An 18,923-nucleotide genomic window follows, 5' to 3' on the forward strand; every position below is an offset into this window, starting at 1 on the left:
AGGTATCCTGTTAACTGGGATTGTTAACTGTTACATGCTGTATGTGTACAGATGTGTTTATGTGTTTGCTCATATTTCCAATTACAATGAAACATGTTATTGGTACTTCCTATGAAATTTAAATAAACTTTTAATAATTTTAAACATCAAAATACTTCTGAGGGTCAATTGAAATGTGAAATTCCTGTACTGTAATTACTTATTTGAAATACCAGGTGGCGCTGCTGCCTTTATTTCGAAGGACAAAATGTATCAACTACATTATGCACCTGTGAGTAACCTGTAAAAAGATTTGCAAAGCTATTGTTTAGTTATTACACAGCAAGATGAAAGGGAATTAAATTTACAGTAGCTACTCCCTGCATCACTTGGACTCATTGCAAAGTGGTTAAATTTGCAAATGATACCAAACTAGGAAGGCAGTGGAATTGGAGAAGGCAGCTCAGAAATTACAGAATGTGTTTGTTAAAATATGTAAGTGGGCATAACATAAGCAGATGAAATTTAATGCAGACAAGTGTAAAGTACTGCACATGCAAAGAAAAAAAAATTATACCTAGTCCATTAATAGTCCAAAATAAAATTGCTGGACTATTAATGTTGTAAACTTGGTGTTGTAAAATTGTTTACAATTGTCAACCTCAGTCCATCACCGGCATCTCCACATCATTAATAGTGTTGAAATGGCTAAGGACAAAGCCAAGACCGTAGCAGATTTGACACTTAACATCCAACCGATGCAGAGCAGTAATCAACAAAGCCAACAGAATGACGAACTACATAGTTAAAACTAGAATACAAGTCAGAAGAAGTAGTGACCAATCTATATAATGCTTTGGTTAGGCCGCACCTTAAGTACTATGTCCAGTTCCAATTGTTGAAACACAAGACAGACATTCAAGGGCTAAAGGCAGGGTGCAGAGAAGAGCCATGAGGCTGATCCTTCGTATCAAGGGGCTGAGTTAGCAGGAAAGACTGGAGAAATTTGGCTTTTCAGCCTGGAAAAGAGACGTCAGCGTGGTGATCTCTTGGAGGTTAGGGTAATAGAAAAGGTAAATCCGGTATGTTACTTTACTTGAAGAGATTAAGACCAGGTTTCAAGCTAGTGAAAGGTAAATTTCTGACTGAGGTCTAGAAATTCTTCACACAAAGAGTGATCGATGCATGGGATAGATTCCCAGGGTGAGTAATGTAGATGATCTTTTAAGAAACAATTTGATGCTGAAATGGGGTTACTTTAGGATTTCCCTGGGGGGTACTTTAGGATTTCTCTGGATGGATGAATTAATATAGGCTGAATGCCTTCCTCATCCTTCGTGATCTTGTGATAGCCCAGTGAATTTAACGAGATTAATTCCAGCGAGCGAGATACACCAGAAATGTTCCAGGTTAGATGGGTCAATGCTGAGTTAACTGATGTTAGTTAGGCAACAGTAGGGGCACTACAATTGCTCACACTTCTCCTGGGTGAGACACAGTAAAATTAACTCTGGTCCCACTGCATGACCAAATATCCCGCTGATACTGTCGAGGCTCACTGCATGAATATAATGGCATTTGGGTGAAGCACCAGAGTGTGATCAGCCTTCCAGCAAGCAGCCAAAGATTGAGAAAAAGATTGTAAAAAAAAATCTGCTGCTGCTTTTACATTCCTCCTTATCTTCCTTTCTTGAATGTGGTGGCTTAAGAAAAGTAAGTGATGAGCAAAGGTCATTTGAGCATTGATATTTATCTCCTTCCCCGGATGGCATTGAATTCTATTTTGAATAGCCCCAGTGCTTTTACCTCTATTATCTTTTGTAGTGATTAGCTCAAAAATGTACCACTCTTTCAGTAAAGAAGATTTTGCTGCTATCTGTCCAAAGTTTATGGGGCTGATTTTAACTCCCAGTGAGTTTTGGGCGGGCGGGTGAGGGGCTCTGGACGAGTGCAAACTGCACTCGCAGACCCAGATTTCAGGCCCAGGGTATTTTAATACCAGCTGGCTGGCAGGCAGAAATGGAGGTTCGGGCTACTGGAGGCCGCGGGCCATCCCCACAGGAAGACTTGCCATCAAGAAGGTAAGTCACGGGGAGAGGATTTTGGGTGGGTGTCGTGGGAGAAGGTGGGAAGTCCATGGCAGGGAAGGTTGCGACTTTCTTTGTGGGGTCTGGCTGCTCTTCCTGGCTCCACAAGTAAAGATGTCCACTTACCTTGACAGCTTCTGAGCAGGAAAGCCATGACATTAATGTACGTTATTAAAACTTGGTACAAAGAAACTTTAAGTTTTTTCTCCCAGCAATGTACTAATTTTATTTATTGTGTTGGCTTTTTAAGAATACAACAAGATGAAGATTCCTTCCAGGTCAGTTGTGAATAGTGATTGTTACAAGACGACACCTCCACTTGACCTTGTAATTGATTTATTTTGAATGCATTTTTCATTGTTACTAGTCAAAGAAACAGTTCTGCACTTCTTTCTAACAATTTGCTTGTCACTTCCCGGTCAGAATTACTGGTGGTATTTGTGTACCTTAGCGATTAGGGCTATTAGCATGCCAAGTCAAGAGGACTTGACATTCATGATCTCACCAAAATAAAATCCCATTTTAGGGGATGAAAGGGTGTGCTAAACTTTAATTTCCAGCTACCACCAAGTGAAGCTGGCCTCAATCATGTGTAGGAAATGTAAAGATAAGGACATTTTGGTGCTCGAATTTAAACATGTCCCAGTTCTGACTCCTGGAATTGGAGAAGGCAGCTCAGAAATTACAGAATGTGTTGGTTAAAATACATAAGTGGGCATAAGCAGATGAAATTTAATGCAAACAAGTGTAAAGTACTGCACATGCAAAGAAAAAAATAGATACCTAAGCCATTTCAACACTATTAATGGAGAAGGACAAAGCCAAGACCATAGTAGATTTGACACTTAACATCCAACCGATGCAGAGCAGTAATCAACAAAGCCAACAGAATGATGAACTACATAGTTAAAACTAGAATACAAGTCAGACGAAGTAGTGACCAATCTATACAATGCACTGGTTAGGCCACACCTAAAGTGCTATGTCCAGTTCCAACTGCTGAAACACAAGACAGACATTCAAGGGCTAGAGGCAGTGCAGAGAAGTGTAAAGACAGTTCTGGCTCCAGAATACACTCGAGGGACAAATTGGATCTGCTGGAAGAGGATGTATGGGCTAGAGAATGCCTTTTGAGAACTTTATAGCATTTATGCTTTATGTTCACAAGAACTTAACATATCAATAAATCTTTTTTAAAAAAATTGGGAGGCAAATAAAGGAATGGAGCCCAATCTCATCATAATTCACTTTTAGAATTTGAAAGCTCTAGGCCAGGATCAAAGATTGCAATTTAAACAGACAGTACTGAATTGAATTGGAAGTGCAGTCTTCCAACCCTCTCTGTTCATGACTGCCTTGGAAGGAATTTTCATTTTGTTGCCTTCTGAAAAAGCCAACATAATAAATACAATAAATTGAGTTGGAACATTTCCAAATTAAATAATAGCTCACTAATAAAATGCAATGCCATTCATTTCTGGATATTTGCATTCAGTTTGCTTCACTCATTTCCTAAAAGCACTGGCTCATGCTGCTGTATGGTTCTATTTTTTTTTAAGTCACAGGTGCAAAGAGTCAACTGACAAAATATGTATTTAATAAGATCTGAAATGACTCTAGTGAAGTGACGCTTTCCACTGTGTCTCAATGGAGATGCCAGAGGTATATTTTTTCTGTTACTTTCCTCTTCTCTTCTGAAGACAGTGTCTTGTGGTGGGGCAAGGTGCTGGGTGCTGTCCAGTTCCTTGATTAACTAGCCATTATTCATGGTTGGGTCTTGACAATGTCAGAAGATGACATGACCATGTGGGGAGCCACAATAGAGCCTGACCCTTGACTGACCTCATTCTGTCTGCACACATTCACTTCAGGCAAGAGCATAGGTTGATTTTCCCCTTTCTAACCAAGGCCAAATGCAGCAGCCATAATGCTGCTTCAGCTGAGATCAGCTAAACCGAAATTATTTGGAATTAAATTTAGATACTTCACTGATGTTTGGAAGGTATAAAAAATGCTTTCTTGAAATATATAGTTGCCACAAGATCAGCAAATGTATGTGGACAATGCACACGCTGTCTGAGTGTTCACGTGCCAGGTTGTGTTGAAAGAAATGGCAATGTCATGCAGGGCTCATAATACGACACTAATCCAGCTCGTTACATATCTGGTACTTCCATTCACTATTTTGGAATTATTGTAAAGAATATTAAAATCTTATAAAAGTATTTACTTCCAACATCGTACAATATACACACAGACGTGCTCCATTAAAGGGCATTGTAGCCTATTCCCCCACCCAATTCTATTCAATGGCAGTAGGTCAGTAATGGATTTTTCAAACTTTTTTTTTTAAACAAGTTCAACCCCAGAGGTACCTGTATACACATTGTGCAGAATGGATAGCAAGCAGGCTACAAAACAGAAAACAGAGACTAGGGGTTAAGGGTAGTTACTCAGACTGGCAAAAGGTGTGAAGTGTTGTTCCACAGGGATCAGTGCTGGGACCACTATAGTTCACAATTTACATTAACGATTTGGACTCGGGAATCGGAAGTACAATATTAAAAATCTGCAGACGATACCAAATTGTGGAGTGTAGTTAATACAAAGGAAGAATGCAACAAAAGACAAGAAGACATCAATAAACTTGCAGAATGGGCATGTAATTGGTAAATACATTTCAATATAGATAAGTGTGAGGTGGTGCATTTTGGTAGGAAGAATAAGGAGGCCACATTCTGCTTGGATAATAAGAGTCTAAATGGGGTAGAGGGTCAAAGAGATCTCGGGGCACAGATACACAAATCACTATAGATAGCGACGCAGGTTAACAAGGCCATAAAAAAAGCAAACTGGGGTATATTTCCAGAGGGATAGAATTGAAAAGCAGAGAAGTTATGTTAAACTTGTATAGAACATTGGTTAGACTACACTTGGGAGTACTGTGCACAGTTCTGGTCTCCATATTAAAAAAAGGTTATACAGACACTGGAGAAGGTGCAAAAAAAGATTCACAAGGATGATACCAGAACTGAGAGGATATACTACACAGGAAAGGCTGAACAGGCTGGGGCTCTTTTCTCTGGAAAAGAAAAGGCTGAGGGGGTGACCTGATAGAGCTTTTTAAGATAATGAAAGGGTTTGATAGGGTAGATTTAGAGAAAATGCTTCCACTTGTGGGGGAGTCCAAAATTAGAGGTCGTAAATATAAGGTAATCACTAATAAATCACATAAGGAATTCAGGAGAAACTTTTTTACCCAAAGAGTGGTAAAAGTGGAATCGCTACCACAAGGAGTAGTTGAGGCAAATAGCATAGATGCATTTAAGGGGAAGCTAGGTAAGTACATGAGGGCGAAAGGAATGTTGATAGGCTTAGATGAAGAGGGGTGGGAAGAAGCTCACGTGGAGCATAAATGCCGGCATATACCATTGTGCTGAATGGCCTGTTTCTGTGCTGTACACTCAATGGATACTTAATGTATTAATTTTACAGCTTAAAGTCTCTTGTACTGACATCTGTCTTAGTGCATTAGTCATGCTTAAAGTAAGGTTTTAGATATGATGTTTTACTGAAAATGTAACTCGTACCATTTGGCAATCTGGCTGGCATCGATACCACCTCAGATTATCTGAAATTTGCCTGAAGAGCTTTTAAAAATTAAACTTTTAAATCTGGGTTGGGCTTTTTAATTGAGGTGTTCTGCAAACAAACTAGTCTTTACTGTACTTAGAATGTGTTGATTGGCTGCCATTAATCAACGGTTGAGATTTTAATATTTAACCAGCTACAGGTTTGGCAGGCTGCGAAATCTGTGAAATTAGGCACTTAATTGCCTAAAGGTGAGAAAAAAGTAGAATTCAATCCCTTGCTAAAAAAGGATGGCATAGGGAGGAGAGGGGGTGGATATTTTCAGTACTAAGTATTCCCCTCATTAGAATGTTGCCAAAAATTAAAGTGAACATCTTCATTGCCAAAACTACCTGGCAGAAACTGCCATCAATTTTGGAACCATACCCCAACAAGAAAAGACGGATAAGGGAAGAAATTTAGAGGGAAATGTGGCGGGGGGAGGGGAAGAGAGGAACCCAATTTATTAAAAGGATATCTTTTGGTATAAAACTCCCCGTATCTAGTCTATACATCTAAAAATGAAATTATTAATAGAACATATTGGGGTAAATTTTTGCCTTCACCACCTGGATGGTAATCTGGCAGAGCAGATGATCTGGCCATTGTAGAACCTAACTGATTTTCATTCTATTGATATCAAATAGGCTAGTGATACACTCTGCCAGATTACTGTCCAGGCAGTGAAGACAAACATTTACCCCATTGTTCCCATCGTTGAATTTTCTCTCCATATAGATATAGATTGTTCTGATAATTTAGGTTACAAACTCATTTAGGAGTGGCTCCATAGAGTAACCTAGACATCAACATTTTTGATTGGCCTGGTTGCTGATCTTGTACCCCTCAAGCACATATCAGGTCACAGCTGCCAACCTTACTCAGTTCAAACAACTCTGGATTCGCATTGAGGCCAGCTTGAGGAGCTGAATTCTGGGTTTCTCTAAGTAGGTGCTTCCGAATGCATCTAGAAGGAATGTCATCAGAGAGTGTTTCCAGAATTAATCAACGTAAGATGCAGCCAAAATGACAGGTTTCGATGGGATTGAAGTTGAATAGAAACAACGGGGCCAATTTTCATTCATGTTTTTGAGTGGTAATGGGGCAGTAGCGCGAGGAAAATTGGGGCGCAGAACTTATCGCTCTGTTATCCAGCTGCCACTATTTTGCTGGAGTACTTGAAATGGGCGCTGCCGAAAACAGGCAAGCTTCTTGCTAGCCAATCCAAATTGGGGTCTTCTGATGTGACTAGGACCCCAATGCAATTTTCAGGTACCAATGGGTGAAGCGTGTGCCATGCATGTTCCACCCATTGGTACTTGCGTTCAGCAGCCAAATCAATGGTCCTGAAAGGGAACACTCCATGCTGCTTGAAAACAGTTGCTTTTAAAACTTTTAAAACGATTTTTGTGGGGTCAGGAGGAGCATTAATGCTCTTGACCCCACAAAAACCGACTGCCGCTATGCCCAACCCCAGGACTGCCTCCCCGCAATTTAACTTACTTGCACTGGCTGGGCTCCAAGCTGCAGCCATTGAATTTTCAGCCCTCTCCGATTGGCAAGTAGCTCGAAATTCGCGAGCAGCTTGCTGACGGTATGGAAATGAGACCCAACCATGAAAACTGGTTGGGCCTGGGACTGATACCATTGGGCAGCTGGTAGGTTTACACCCCCCCGCCTCCTACCTGATGATATTCGACACATGAAAAACTACCCCAATATGTCCTACAAGGTATTTCATGTTTGAAATATTCTAGACTGAGGTGGGGCGAAAGAGTACTGTATACTGAAGGTACCCCCCTACATTTTCCCCCAATTTTCCCTCTAAATATCTCTGAAAGGGTGGCATCTCTTTGTTCAATACAGTTCCACAGTTGAAATTCCACACAATTGCATACTCTTCTGGGCAGTATCAGTGAGTTAACTGATTATGGGGCGATAACAGCTGAGCATAATCCTGTCCTTACCTCATATCTGCATATATGTACCTCCCCTAGGGGTCAGTGGATAGTGATCAGGACCAGGAATTCTGTGTGATTTTCCTCTTTCCCACCTGTGTCCCATTGGCTGTGCTTAGCTGGCTCAGTACAAGGCAGGGATCGAACTTGGCAAATGGGCTTTCCAGATGACTCAGTTGGTAAAGGCAAGAAGACCAGAAAGTCTCAGGTTCAATTCCTTGTTTGTGTTGAGTTAGTTGATCTCAGCCAGAACAGTAAGGAGGGTGCTACAATTAGCCTCAGTGTCCAGGGTGAAAGAGGGGAAGAGCCAGTCAGGGTTTCAACCAGAAGGACACCTAGTCTTAGGGCTCTTAGCTATCATGTTTGGATCCAGGAATTGTTTCTTTTCATTGATTAAGTCCTTGGGGAAGGATTTCTTTTCATACAGAATTATCAACCTCTGGAATAGGTTACCAATTGTGCGTTAAGTGTGGATTCTTTGCAGCCTTTCAAAAGGCAGATGATTGAGTTCCTGAGAGTTGAGAACATCTCATGTCATAGAGGGTAGGTGAAGGGGAGCTGCAATTATTGATATGGTTGCTGCAGTCTCCTGGAGTTTGCTTTCAGGGTTCGGAGAGATATTGGTCGAAGGTTTTTCTCTTTTTTTTCTCTCCCAGGAGATTGTGTGACTGGGGGAAGAGGTGGGGGCAGTTAATAGTGTATGTAGGCTGCACCATGTCTGGATGGGACAGTCTTGATGAACTGGTTGGCTGTTTATTGTTCTTTTTCATTCTTTCCCACTCCTGATGCTAACAAGTAACTTTGGCTGAAAAGTGCAGTTGCAGAACAGGGTCAGACTCTGTTGGGATACCCTCCAGAGTCAAATAGCCAGTTGACAGTCACGGAAGAGTGGCTACTTGGGTGAGGTATCAGAGGGTTGCAACTGCATGTTCAACTTTAATGCAGCATTGGTCCCTACTTTCAAGAAAGGACGGGAAAAGAGGGGAAAGAATTATAATTGATTGAATAAAAAATCAGTGGCATTTATTGATGGAGAAGATAAACAGATGCAGTACCTGACATGTTGTTTCCAGTGATGTTCCTGCAAGATCCCTCCTCACTGGCATAAATAATAATCTCCGACTCAGTAGGCTGCAGCTGACCCCTTTGACAATTCTGCTTTTTCATTGATTTGTCACATACTGAAGATACAGAAGAAGAACATGTTAAGTAAATAATTTTTCTAGTTGGTAATCTTCATGCCATCCAAAAAAGTGAATACAGTTTGAGGCATAGAGATAGATGAAAAACTCAATGGTATAGCTGTTGAGGAGGGGTGAAATGAAATACTTCCCAATATCAAGTCATCCTCAGATATGGCAGAAGAATAATATTTGGATGTTAAGATTTAAATAATATGTGCAAAATCTGTTTACAAGTTAAAACCTAATTTTACTAATATTCTCTAGTAAGGGCATGCTATTTTAAAATTGCCTGAATGTAACAGATCCCCAAGCTGGTTGAGGTAATGAGGGTGCCATTCAGCCCCGGAAGCTCCTGGGTTTGATCCCACCTCGATGGTGAGTTTGTGAGCTGAGCCAAGTTCTAGGTAGGTCTATTACAATTGGCCTCACCATCTTCCCCAGCTTGGGAGAATCAGCCAAGCTTCATATATCTGACTCCTGCTGTTCCTGTGTATTTGAGGGCATTTAGGGGAGGACAGAATAAAGCTAAGCTGTGATGTTGTCCACAGTCAAAATAGCTAGCCAGCCAGCCAATGCTCACTGTCTAGGCTCACATGTACCACTTAGATGAAGTACTGGAGGGTTGCCAGTGCCTGTGGAACCATAGCCCAGCAAGATTCAACAAATTTGGGGGTAGGGAGGGAGGAGGGGAAGAAATTACTTACTAAATCAAGTATTCTGAGACAACCTGACTGTTCTTTCATAATTTTCAGGAAGAAAGTTATTTACCTTTTAGTAAAGAACAGTCCATTCTTGGTCCAGTCTTCCTACATACAATAAGATGTCAATTATAGAATTACTAACACAAAATATCATATTTTAGGCAAATAACTATTGGGAGCAGTGGAACATATGCCACAGATAAAACAAAATATAATTCATCTCCATAAAAATCCTCAAAATTAAAATTAAAGTAGCAGTTTGTACATTTCAAGAAAGTACTGGTCAGAGTTCACTTCAAAATGGGAATACATTTTAAGGTTTTGTATTGCTTGAAAAAAATTGAAAACTAACAGTATTGTATTGTTACAGATCATTCATTACTATACATAAATTTTACTGCAATAAAAGCAAATTTTCATAACGCAAAGGTTTAGAAAAAGATTACAGCACATTATCTTTCATCTGTCTTAAAAGCAATATTTTTTAACCTATGCTCAAAGGACTCACAACTAATAGTGAACATTAACTCTTGAGATTTGGCTTTCATGTGTGCTTTTAAAAAAAAAATCAAATAATGCAAAAGCCAACTGAGTTTTTTTTCCAAGGATTCAGTGTAGTTCCTTGGTCTTAAGCCACTACTTTTTACTAGCTACTGTCTAAGCCTGATTCTATTTCACCCACCAGCTATGAATGTTTTAAGAAATTCACATCTCTATTAGGAGTCGAAGTTTTGTATTAATGTGATACACACTCTCAATCAACTAATGTTCATTTATCTTAATTCTGAAGGATTAGAAGCAACCGGGGAAACATTTTTGAATAAGTTTGAACTTTCTATCCTATTTATTGAATACTAGATTTTAACAGTATGTCAGAATGACTCACCTTTTCTTGTAGTATATGCACAGTAACAGGACTACTGTAGAAATGATTACTACAAAACCAACCACAATAAGTATCACCATTAAATTAAAACCTGCAAAAAAGAAATAAAATAAATTACAGCAAACATTTGATTCTAATTACAATATGTGGCCCACAGAAGAAACACAATCTAGATAGTTACCCCTTACAAATATCTTCATGAATGCAGGTTCCCATCTTTGCTTTCCTACCTATGGTGGCTGCAAGTTTGAGTCCTAGCCAAGACCAGCATTCATAAGTATTTGCTGATACAGGCATAGAATTTTGTCCCTTCTTAGTCTGGTTGCTAAGTGAGTATCCGACTAGGTGGAAAAAAATGTCACTATTCACATCACCCGTGTGACCGCATGCTTCCCGCTGGCTGTTCCACATCACAGTTGTGTCAGAAGCTGTTCACTGGCTTTCCTAGTTGGGGATGGATGACAGGGTTGCACATCTATGAGGCAAGGGCTTGGAAAAGGGGATATTAAAATAAAAAAATGATGTTACTCAATATGGGCGATGAATTGTTGTTTATACTTTAATCAGGTAAATTTAGTTTTTATATAACTTACAATACCAAGATTTTAAGTTTTTATTGTTACTAAAGTTTGTATTGACATAATTTCCCCCTCCTCTTAAAAAGGTGCTGGCTCATTTTGTGGTATTGTGGCATAGACAGCGGCAGTCCTCTGCTAGCATGATTCTTCACATGACACCCTGAGAATTGGGCAGGCAATTCGATTGTAGCACAGTATCACTGATGCAACATGCACACATGTACAGTTTTCAGCAGGAATCATTGGATAGTGAGCAGGAGCCCTTGTTAAATTTTCCCCTCTCCCAAACCAAGGGCCACTGAGGCCAATTGTAGTATCCCACTGCCATCCTAGCTGAGATTAGTTAATTTACACAGAGCAGGGATTGAAACTGATGTCTTCCCGGTTTGTAATTACAGCATATACCCACTGAGCCACTGTGGACAAAAGATTTATTTACTTTTAATATTCTTATTTTGTGTTTCTCAACTTTCATTCAAACTCACTGCGGCTACTAACTTGAACCATGTATGTTTCCTTCTCTTGAAAGCGGGAGCTAGCAATAACAAACCCTAAGTCCTGCACTGCTGAACAAATTAAAAATAGAGGTGGATGCCGGACCTTTTACACTCTAATAATTGTCAGAATGTCTGCTCTGAATGTCAATTATTAATCCAAACTGTGATAAGCACACAACTCATTGCAAACAGTTCATTCCAAAATCACTCTTAAAATAGGAAGTTCCAATAGGAACATTTAAAAAGGGTGAGAAAAGGCCCATCAATGCTCACCCTATCCACTAGATGGTGCAATCTCATGCTCTGCCCTCCCAATTGCTAGGATTGCTAATTCCTGTCAGGGAAAAAACCTGCAGCCAATTTCAGGAAAAATTCTGGAAAATTCTCCTCCCACATACTTGACTAATCCTCATACTCCTGATATGTTCCAAAGTCTTTCTTAATCAGAGAATAGTCATGTCCCTTCTTAAAGGATGATAGTATACCCATACTTACTATATCTATTGGTAAGCTGTTCAGCAAGGCAACAAATCTCTGAAAAAAGAAACACTTCCTCACATCTTACCTGACTTTTTGCCAATATATTTTATAGGCATGCCTTTTGTTATTGCTTTTTGTTTTGAATAACTAATCCAAATCTACTACATCCAATCCTTTCATAATTTAAGAAACCTCAATCTTACCCCCTTGAGCCTACATTTCTCCAAAATGAATGACCCTAGCTCTCTATCTCTTGAATGAGAGATCTAAGTTTAGATATCATTGTTGTTGCCTTCCTCTATACTCTCTCCAGAGCCTCAATATCTAACCATCAACAGATGTGGGGACTAAAATGGGACACAATTAAGTGCAAATATAGCAAAGTCTTATATAACTGAAGTATAATGCTTTTACTTCCTTGACCTAGTAATATTTCCTAGAACTTATATTGTTTCCCTCAGCTAGCACACATTGTTTATGAATCTTTAGTGACCTGTCAATGATGACCCATTCCTGCTTTGTTACTTTTAATGGGCACCCAAGCATGGAATAGACATATCTTCAGGTTCCTGTCCCCACAGTACTTATCCACACTGAGTGACACCTGCCCTTTATGAACCCATTCATAATTTATCTGAAGCAGCTTGCAACCTACTAATCTTCTTATTGCCAACCTGTGCGCACATTTTTGTTTCACCAGTGAATTTCACTATTCACTTTCCTCAACATCATTATAAAAATAATGGCCCAGCATAGAGTCAGGAAAACCAAATTTGAATCCTTCCCATTAATTTTTCTCTGAAGCATCTGTCACATTTAAAAGTCTCCATACCAAGATACTGAAAAATCCATATGGGCCAAGTTTCAAAATGGAGTGCACACTATCTGCCAATAGGGACACACTCAATTTACCTAAATCCAGAGAGATTAGGTGTAAGTTGGCAGAATCAAGGTTAAGGACTCAAAGTATGTGCAGGTACAGTGCTGGAGTTTAACCAATTAGAACTATCCATCTTACCTGGGCAGAACATTGTTAAGTTTCCTGATACATGTCCAGGAAGAATATCCCTCCCATAAGGGCATTAATTCCTACAGTTTTCTGCAGCTAAGTGAAAAGTACACTAGTAACAGATGGTTAATCAGCAGGGGAGTACTGTGGACCTGTCTAGCATAAGTATCAGATTACCTAGCCTGCCACAGAAAGTTGAATTGGTTCTGAACTACCACTGAAGGTGTGTCAGCTTGAAGCCATCTTGACCCCCAAAGAGATCCTGCTAATCTCCTTACTAGTTGGCCATTAGACAGTTGCAGCGGAGGCCTAAGCTATCTTTATGGGGCCCAGAGGGAAGAGAAGTAAAAAGTTTAAAGCTTCCCCATAAGTAAAAAAAAAAATTGCCTTTTTGTGCCTCTTCTGGCCCCAATCTGCATTCCCACTACTTTTAGCACGACAGGAAATTCACCGTGGCTTCCCGCTCAGGCCACTAAATTAAAATTGCATTTGGATCCTGCCGCCTTTGTGCGGGTGTTCTTGCCGCCTGCTCAGTTCAGCAGATTAAAATCAGGAACCATCAGTTCCCGGGCCATCTACTGGGCAGGAAAGTAACCTAGGTGACTTTAACTGCCCAGCCACCCAGTTTGTGGATGTACGTATGGGTTCTTGAATTTGCCTTGCCCTGTTTATTTAAATGACACAATAATCTTATTGAGATCTGGGCAATGCCAGTATTTAATGGAAGAAGTAAACATGTCTTATTGTGTAAAAAAAATTAAACATTAAGGACTACAGATGCATAATTAAACAACACCACGTAGTCCATTGGGTGATTATGAGATAATTATATCCAGGTATAAATGGAATCTGATATTTGACCCCCTTATAAGATATTTAGTTATTCTACTATACTAGCCTGTATTGATTATTACAGCTCCACACTATTCTCCATTAAAGACAAAAATAAAATCTAAAAGCTGTATTACTAAACCTGAAAATATTTTATGCCCATTATTAAAAAAATTGAACATTTTCTTAATTACAGGATACAAAATAGAAAATGACACTCATGTTCTTATGATCTGGTAAAGGTCACAATCTTCACCAGTTCTGATGAAGGGTTACACCTGAACTTCTCTTTACAGGTGCTGACAGTGTAAATTGTGCATTTCCAGCATTTTCTGCTTTTGTTTCAGATTTCAAGCATTTGTCGTTTTATTTATTTTACAGTCTACACATTACCTGATGAGGGTTTCTTTACAACAATAAGATCTGCCACAGTGCTGCTTTCTGTGGGAATAATGGTCGGCTTTGGCAAAGGTTTTGAACTACGAGGAACTCCTGGAGAAAAACAAGGACGGAGTGAATAACCAAACATAATCCACAGAGAAGCATCATTCGCAAGAAAACCTGATGTTACATTAGAAGACAATTTCAAGAGCTTCCTTCAGTTGTTCCATCAACAAAGAGAGGATTTATTCATCTCTTCCTAACACTATAATTAGGCAAAAGTAAGCTTCCATACAATGAACTCCTTTCTAAATTTCTTTTGAGATGGAAATTAAAGAAAAAATACAAACATACAATTTCTCCTCTGCTCCTTTTCTTCTATTTACACCCCCCACCCACCAACCTTGTGTGACACACACCAGGTGTCTTTTTTCCCAAGCCTCTGTCAATACAGCTCTTAAACCAGGAGGCAATCCACAGCTGCAGTGATGGACTGGCCCCTCCATTCCACTGGAGAAGCACCTCTTTGATTTATGTGCAATAGGCCTGTTTGATCTATGATCTTCTTTCACAGGTAAACAGTAGCTATAATCCCTCTGGCATTGACCCTTTTGTTTACGGTGTCTGTAATCTCATAATTTTGATTTCCTTTCAAAAATATTAAAGTTACGTAACATTTATGAAGTTTGGATAAAAATGCACTGATTTTTACTAAAATAAGTAATATACTTAACAAAATCGTTCAGTTAACACTTTTAATTACTTTTATTTTCAGTTTATTAAGATGAGGGACAGTAGTGCTGGGAACAGAACACGTTGGGCCAGAAATCGCGCAGAGCCGCGAGGCAACGCTCACCGCAGCTCCTGCGAATTAAATTAACAAAAATATTTACTGCGGGCTCTGTGGCGTCGAATTGCTTGATTTTGAACTTTAAAAAAAATTGTGCGTTATCAACCCAGCCTCTGAGCAGCGTGAGTTGATGCGCAAGGAACAGTCTGTGAGAGTAGAAGACAAGCCCACAAAGTCTGTTAGGAAGAGAAGTCACGCCCACAGATTCAGGCTGCATTACTCAAGCAGACTTCATTCATTTAAAGTTAGCATTCTGGATGCCATTCCAAATGAAAAAAAATATTTTTTTAAATCAGAAGCTGAAGAAATAATTAAGAGACAGTAGGGAAAAAAAAATTAATTTAAAAATTGTTTTTCTTAAAATCAAAAACTATTAAAATAAGGAGTAATATGAGACTCCACATTTTTAAAATTTAATTTTTTAGTTGTTTGGCAGTCATTAAGACTAACCGCACTTTTAAAACTTAGTTTAGACTTGGTATTTTTAAGCGTACCTGTTTGGTGGCGTAATTAGTTACTTTCCAGCTGGGCAGATAAACAAGTTTGCGATTTTTCAATGATTTCTCTGACTGAAGCGTTCAATGGCACTTTAATTCGAAGCTCTCATATCGCCGGCGCAATACGAGGAGCAAGTTCATGATTTCCGCGTTTTAGCGCGCGTGTGCAAACGCGGGAACTTACTCCTTCAATTCGCCACTAAAAACTGAGAGTGTTGTTGAGCTCCTCCGTTACTTCGGGAGCAATTTCTGGCCCATTCTGCTTCAAGCGTCTGGTGCAGCAGCAAGCACTCCCAAGTCAGATACAGTAGTTAGATGCAAAGTAAAATTCCCTCTACTCAACAATGTGCTTCAGCCCTCACCTCAGAAGAGCATTCCCACTACATTAATGTGATCTTTTTCCCCCATTTGCTACACCAACCATTCTGAGTAAGACTATCAAGATCAAGGCCAATTATGGCTGAATTATGAGCAGTTTTATGCCGTGGGAAAATACCCACCAGAAACTGCATTAAGACTGCCCAAGCTCATTTCACGTAGGACTCTACAGCCAGCAGACAGAACAGATTTTCATACCACCAATCTGGGCTAGATTCAAATCTAGTTTTCCAAAGCAAAAGGTCAGTGTCCAACCCACTGTACCACGCAGTCCCCACTTCAATTTATAATTTTAGAGAAATGTAAATGTTTTTCCCTAAGAAATGGAAAGACCCGATCTGGTGATGAATTAATCAGCACAGGAAGGATGTGGATGTGTCATGTGATCTCAGAGACAATGACATCATGTAAGATGCCACATCCTTGTTCAATTTTTACACAACTGTTTATTTGTGTTTCAAATACAGTAATTAAAGCCATGCGTGATTTATACGACATTATCTCACATCTGAAAATTGATGGTTTATTTCTTTTTTTGAACTAATGTTCTGAATCCAGTCTTCGAATGCTTAGCGTAGTTGCATTTTTTTTCTCTTTCCAGCTACACACTTATTACCCCAACTCATCCCTTCCAGTCTAGCTCTTTGAACCTTGCTGTTTCCTTCCTCTCCTGGATTATCCTTTTCAATCTTGCCACTTTCCCACCTGATTTTCTGTAGCTCAGCGGTTTCCCTCACATCTTGACCTTCCCCAAAATGGAGCAAATGATTACTTATAAGCAACTTAAATATAAAAGTTGCTAAAATCATGGTGGACAACATGTAGTATAAATAAAACAGACAACTCAGTAGCATTAGTTTACCAGTGAAAATTAGAGTTAACGTAGTCTAATAGTCACCCACATTCATTGCCTAGGCTCAAAGGTGAGGTACCAGAGGGTGGCTGATGCTGTGGAACCATTTTCCAGCAAGGGGTGAATGCCTTCAGGAGAGGAGAAAATTGAGAAAGAGATAGAGGAAAATAAAACCAATCTAAGCCTGTGAATAACTTTTCTCAGTGTTATGTATGACAATAAGTTTTGATTTATTCATTCAGTTATTCATTTAATTATAACTGAATTTATTTATTTGATACTATGTCTATTCACCTGGTTGGAATCGAGAAAATTGACAGGAAAACAAATCCATTTCACATCTTTATATTTGACTGATATGCTAGATATGTTAATTTTTCTTCAGCTGAAAGTCATTAATCCTGTATTTGGAATGAGAACACAACATAGTACACAATATTGTTTGGAAATGTTGAATTTCTTTTACCTTATTTGTTCTTGGGATATGGGCAACACTGGCGAGGTCACATTTTTGCCTATCCCTAGTTGCCCTACGTGATTGTTTTACAACTGCAGGGTGTGCTAATACCACTTCAGAGGGAACTCAGAGTCAATCACGCGGTATGGGACTAGAGTCATGTATTAGCCAGACTGGGTAGGTGTGGCAGGATCCCTCTGCTGTAGGACATTAGTGAACTGGTGGGATTTAATGACATTCTGGCAACTTTTATGCTTTTTTTTCCCCCAGTACCAGCCCACAAATTAAAAGATTCAATGAATCCAGTTTTACAACTCGCCACGGTGGGATTTGAAATCGCAACCTCTGGGTTACTGGTCTAGTACCAAAGCCATACGCAGCCATCTTGAATAATTAACACTGACATTTTTTCCCCCACAATAGCAAAAAGTAGAAGAAAAAAATTGAATCTTTACCAAACGGTCGGATTCTTTGTGAGACCTTGCAGCCAATCACCTCTACCTTCATAGCTATTCTTTGGTGCCATGTCTGTGGACTAATACGAATGTACCGACCCACAAAAGATGGGATAAAATTGTTGCGAACCAGTTGTTGGTAGTTCATGTTTCCTTCAAAAATCTTTTTTGAAAAAAGGAAAATAAAAATAAAATACAGAACAAAGGAGGTGGCCCACTTTTTGAAAGAGTATAAATATCAACGTGCAGTGGGAGATTCTATAACTCAGCATTCAATTATTACATATCAGTTACATTTTAAATTAAAGAAGATGTACCTTGTCTTCCTTGCTATTCTTTCTCTTATAGATTCTCCAGGTTGTTCCATCTTTGCTGTAGGAAATCTTGTATGTCTTAACATAAAAGTTATACCCATTGTTCGTGCTGCCTTTGGTCACAATCCCTGAAGGTATAGGTGGCACAAAAAACCTCAGTTACACAGATAATAAAACATAATACTCTAGAGAACTGTATTTAATTATATTTCTGGAGTCATTTATAGTTGAGACACATTTTGTATCTTTACTTGATATCCATAGTTATCAACAAAGTAATCTTCTCAAAACAATATTCAATGGCAAAATCTACTTTTTCCCTTGGCCTCTCCTCCTCCTCCTCCTCCTCCAAGTGCAGTTGTGGTATGGCCACAGTGATCCTGGTGGCCTCTGATACTTTAACCAAGTGACCACATTTGTGCAATTGTGATTCTAGATAGTCCTTGAGCATTATTCAACCATCGGTGCTATCACGGCTTCACCTCATCCTTATCTGGTCATGTGTCCTATTGTTTTCAATCTATTGTTGAAAATTCTGAGCAACACACTATTAAAGCACAAATCTGATTAATGCTATTTCAAAGGTGCATAATTGTTTTTCCAGTGATTATCGACCCATGTGCCACAAGTTTTGTTAGCACTAACCTAACTTTTGTAAAATTAGTGGATCAAAATCAGTTCAAAACACCAAAGGGAAGAAAGTACAGAAAATCATATTGTTGAAATTGTTCAATCTATTGTCTGCTTCTCAGCTGCAGTTAACTGTGAAGCATTCCAATGGACTTTGCCCTTTTTTTGACCTTAAACTACTTAATACTGCAACATCTTATAGTAAACATTTGTGATAGCTGTGTTCCAGACAGCATGCAGAAGCAGAATGATGAAAATAAAACCCACGTCTGAACATTAATAAGTTTC

General features: G+C 39.2%; 1 protein-coding gene and 1 long non-coding RNA gene across 3 annotated transcripts in view; one reads left to right on the plus strand and one right to left on the minus strand.

Moving 5' to 3' along the window:
• LOC137342662 (uncharacterized) overlaps nt 1–14,885 on the plus strand; it is a 34,353-nt gene extending 19,468 nt beyond the window's left edge. For both annotated transcript variants that reach the window (XR_010967315.1, XR_010967316.1), the window contains exon 2: nt 14,202–14,885. This is a non-coding gene — a long non-coding RNA (uncharacterized lncRNA). The remainder of the gene's footprint in view (nt 1–14,201) is intronic.
• Nucleotides 1–18,923, minus strand: part of si:dkey-34d22.1 (discoidin, CUB and LCCL domain-containing protein 1) — a 114,126-nt gene that overhangs the window by 6,156 nt on the left and 89,047 nt on the right. Inside the window, exons 9-14 of the mRNA XM_068006724.1 lie at nt 18,009–18,133; nt 17,692–17,854; nt 14,214–14,312; nt 10,426–10,516; nt 9,607–9,644; nt 8,710–8,835 (exon numbers count right to left, since the gene is read on the minus strand). Of these exons, the coding sequence (XP_067862825.1) occupies nt 8,710–8,835; nt 9,607–9,644; nt 10,426–10,516; nt 14,214–14,312; nt 17,692–17,854; nt 18,009–18,133 (642 nt within the window). The remainder of the gene's footprint in view (nt 1–8,709; nt 8,836–9,606; nt 9,645–10,425; nt 10,517–14,213; nt 14,313–17,691; nt 17,855–18,008; nt 18,134–18,923) is intronic.

Source organism: Heptranchias perlo, chromosome 26 (assembly GCF_035084215.1).
Source record: "Heptranchias perlo isolate sHepPer1 chromosome 26, sHepPer1.hap1, whole genome shotgun sequence".
Lineage (NCBI taxonomy): Eukaryota > Metazoa > Chordata > Chondrichthyes > Hexanchiformes > Hexanchidae > Heptranchias > Heptranchias perlo.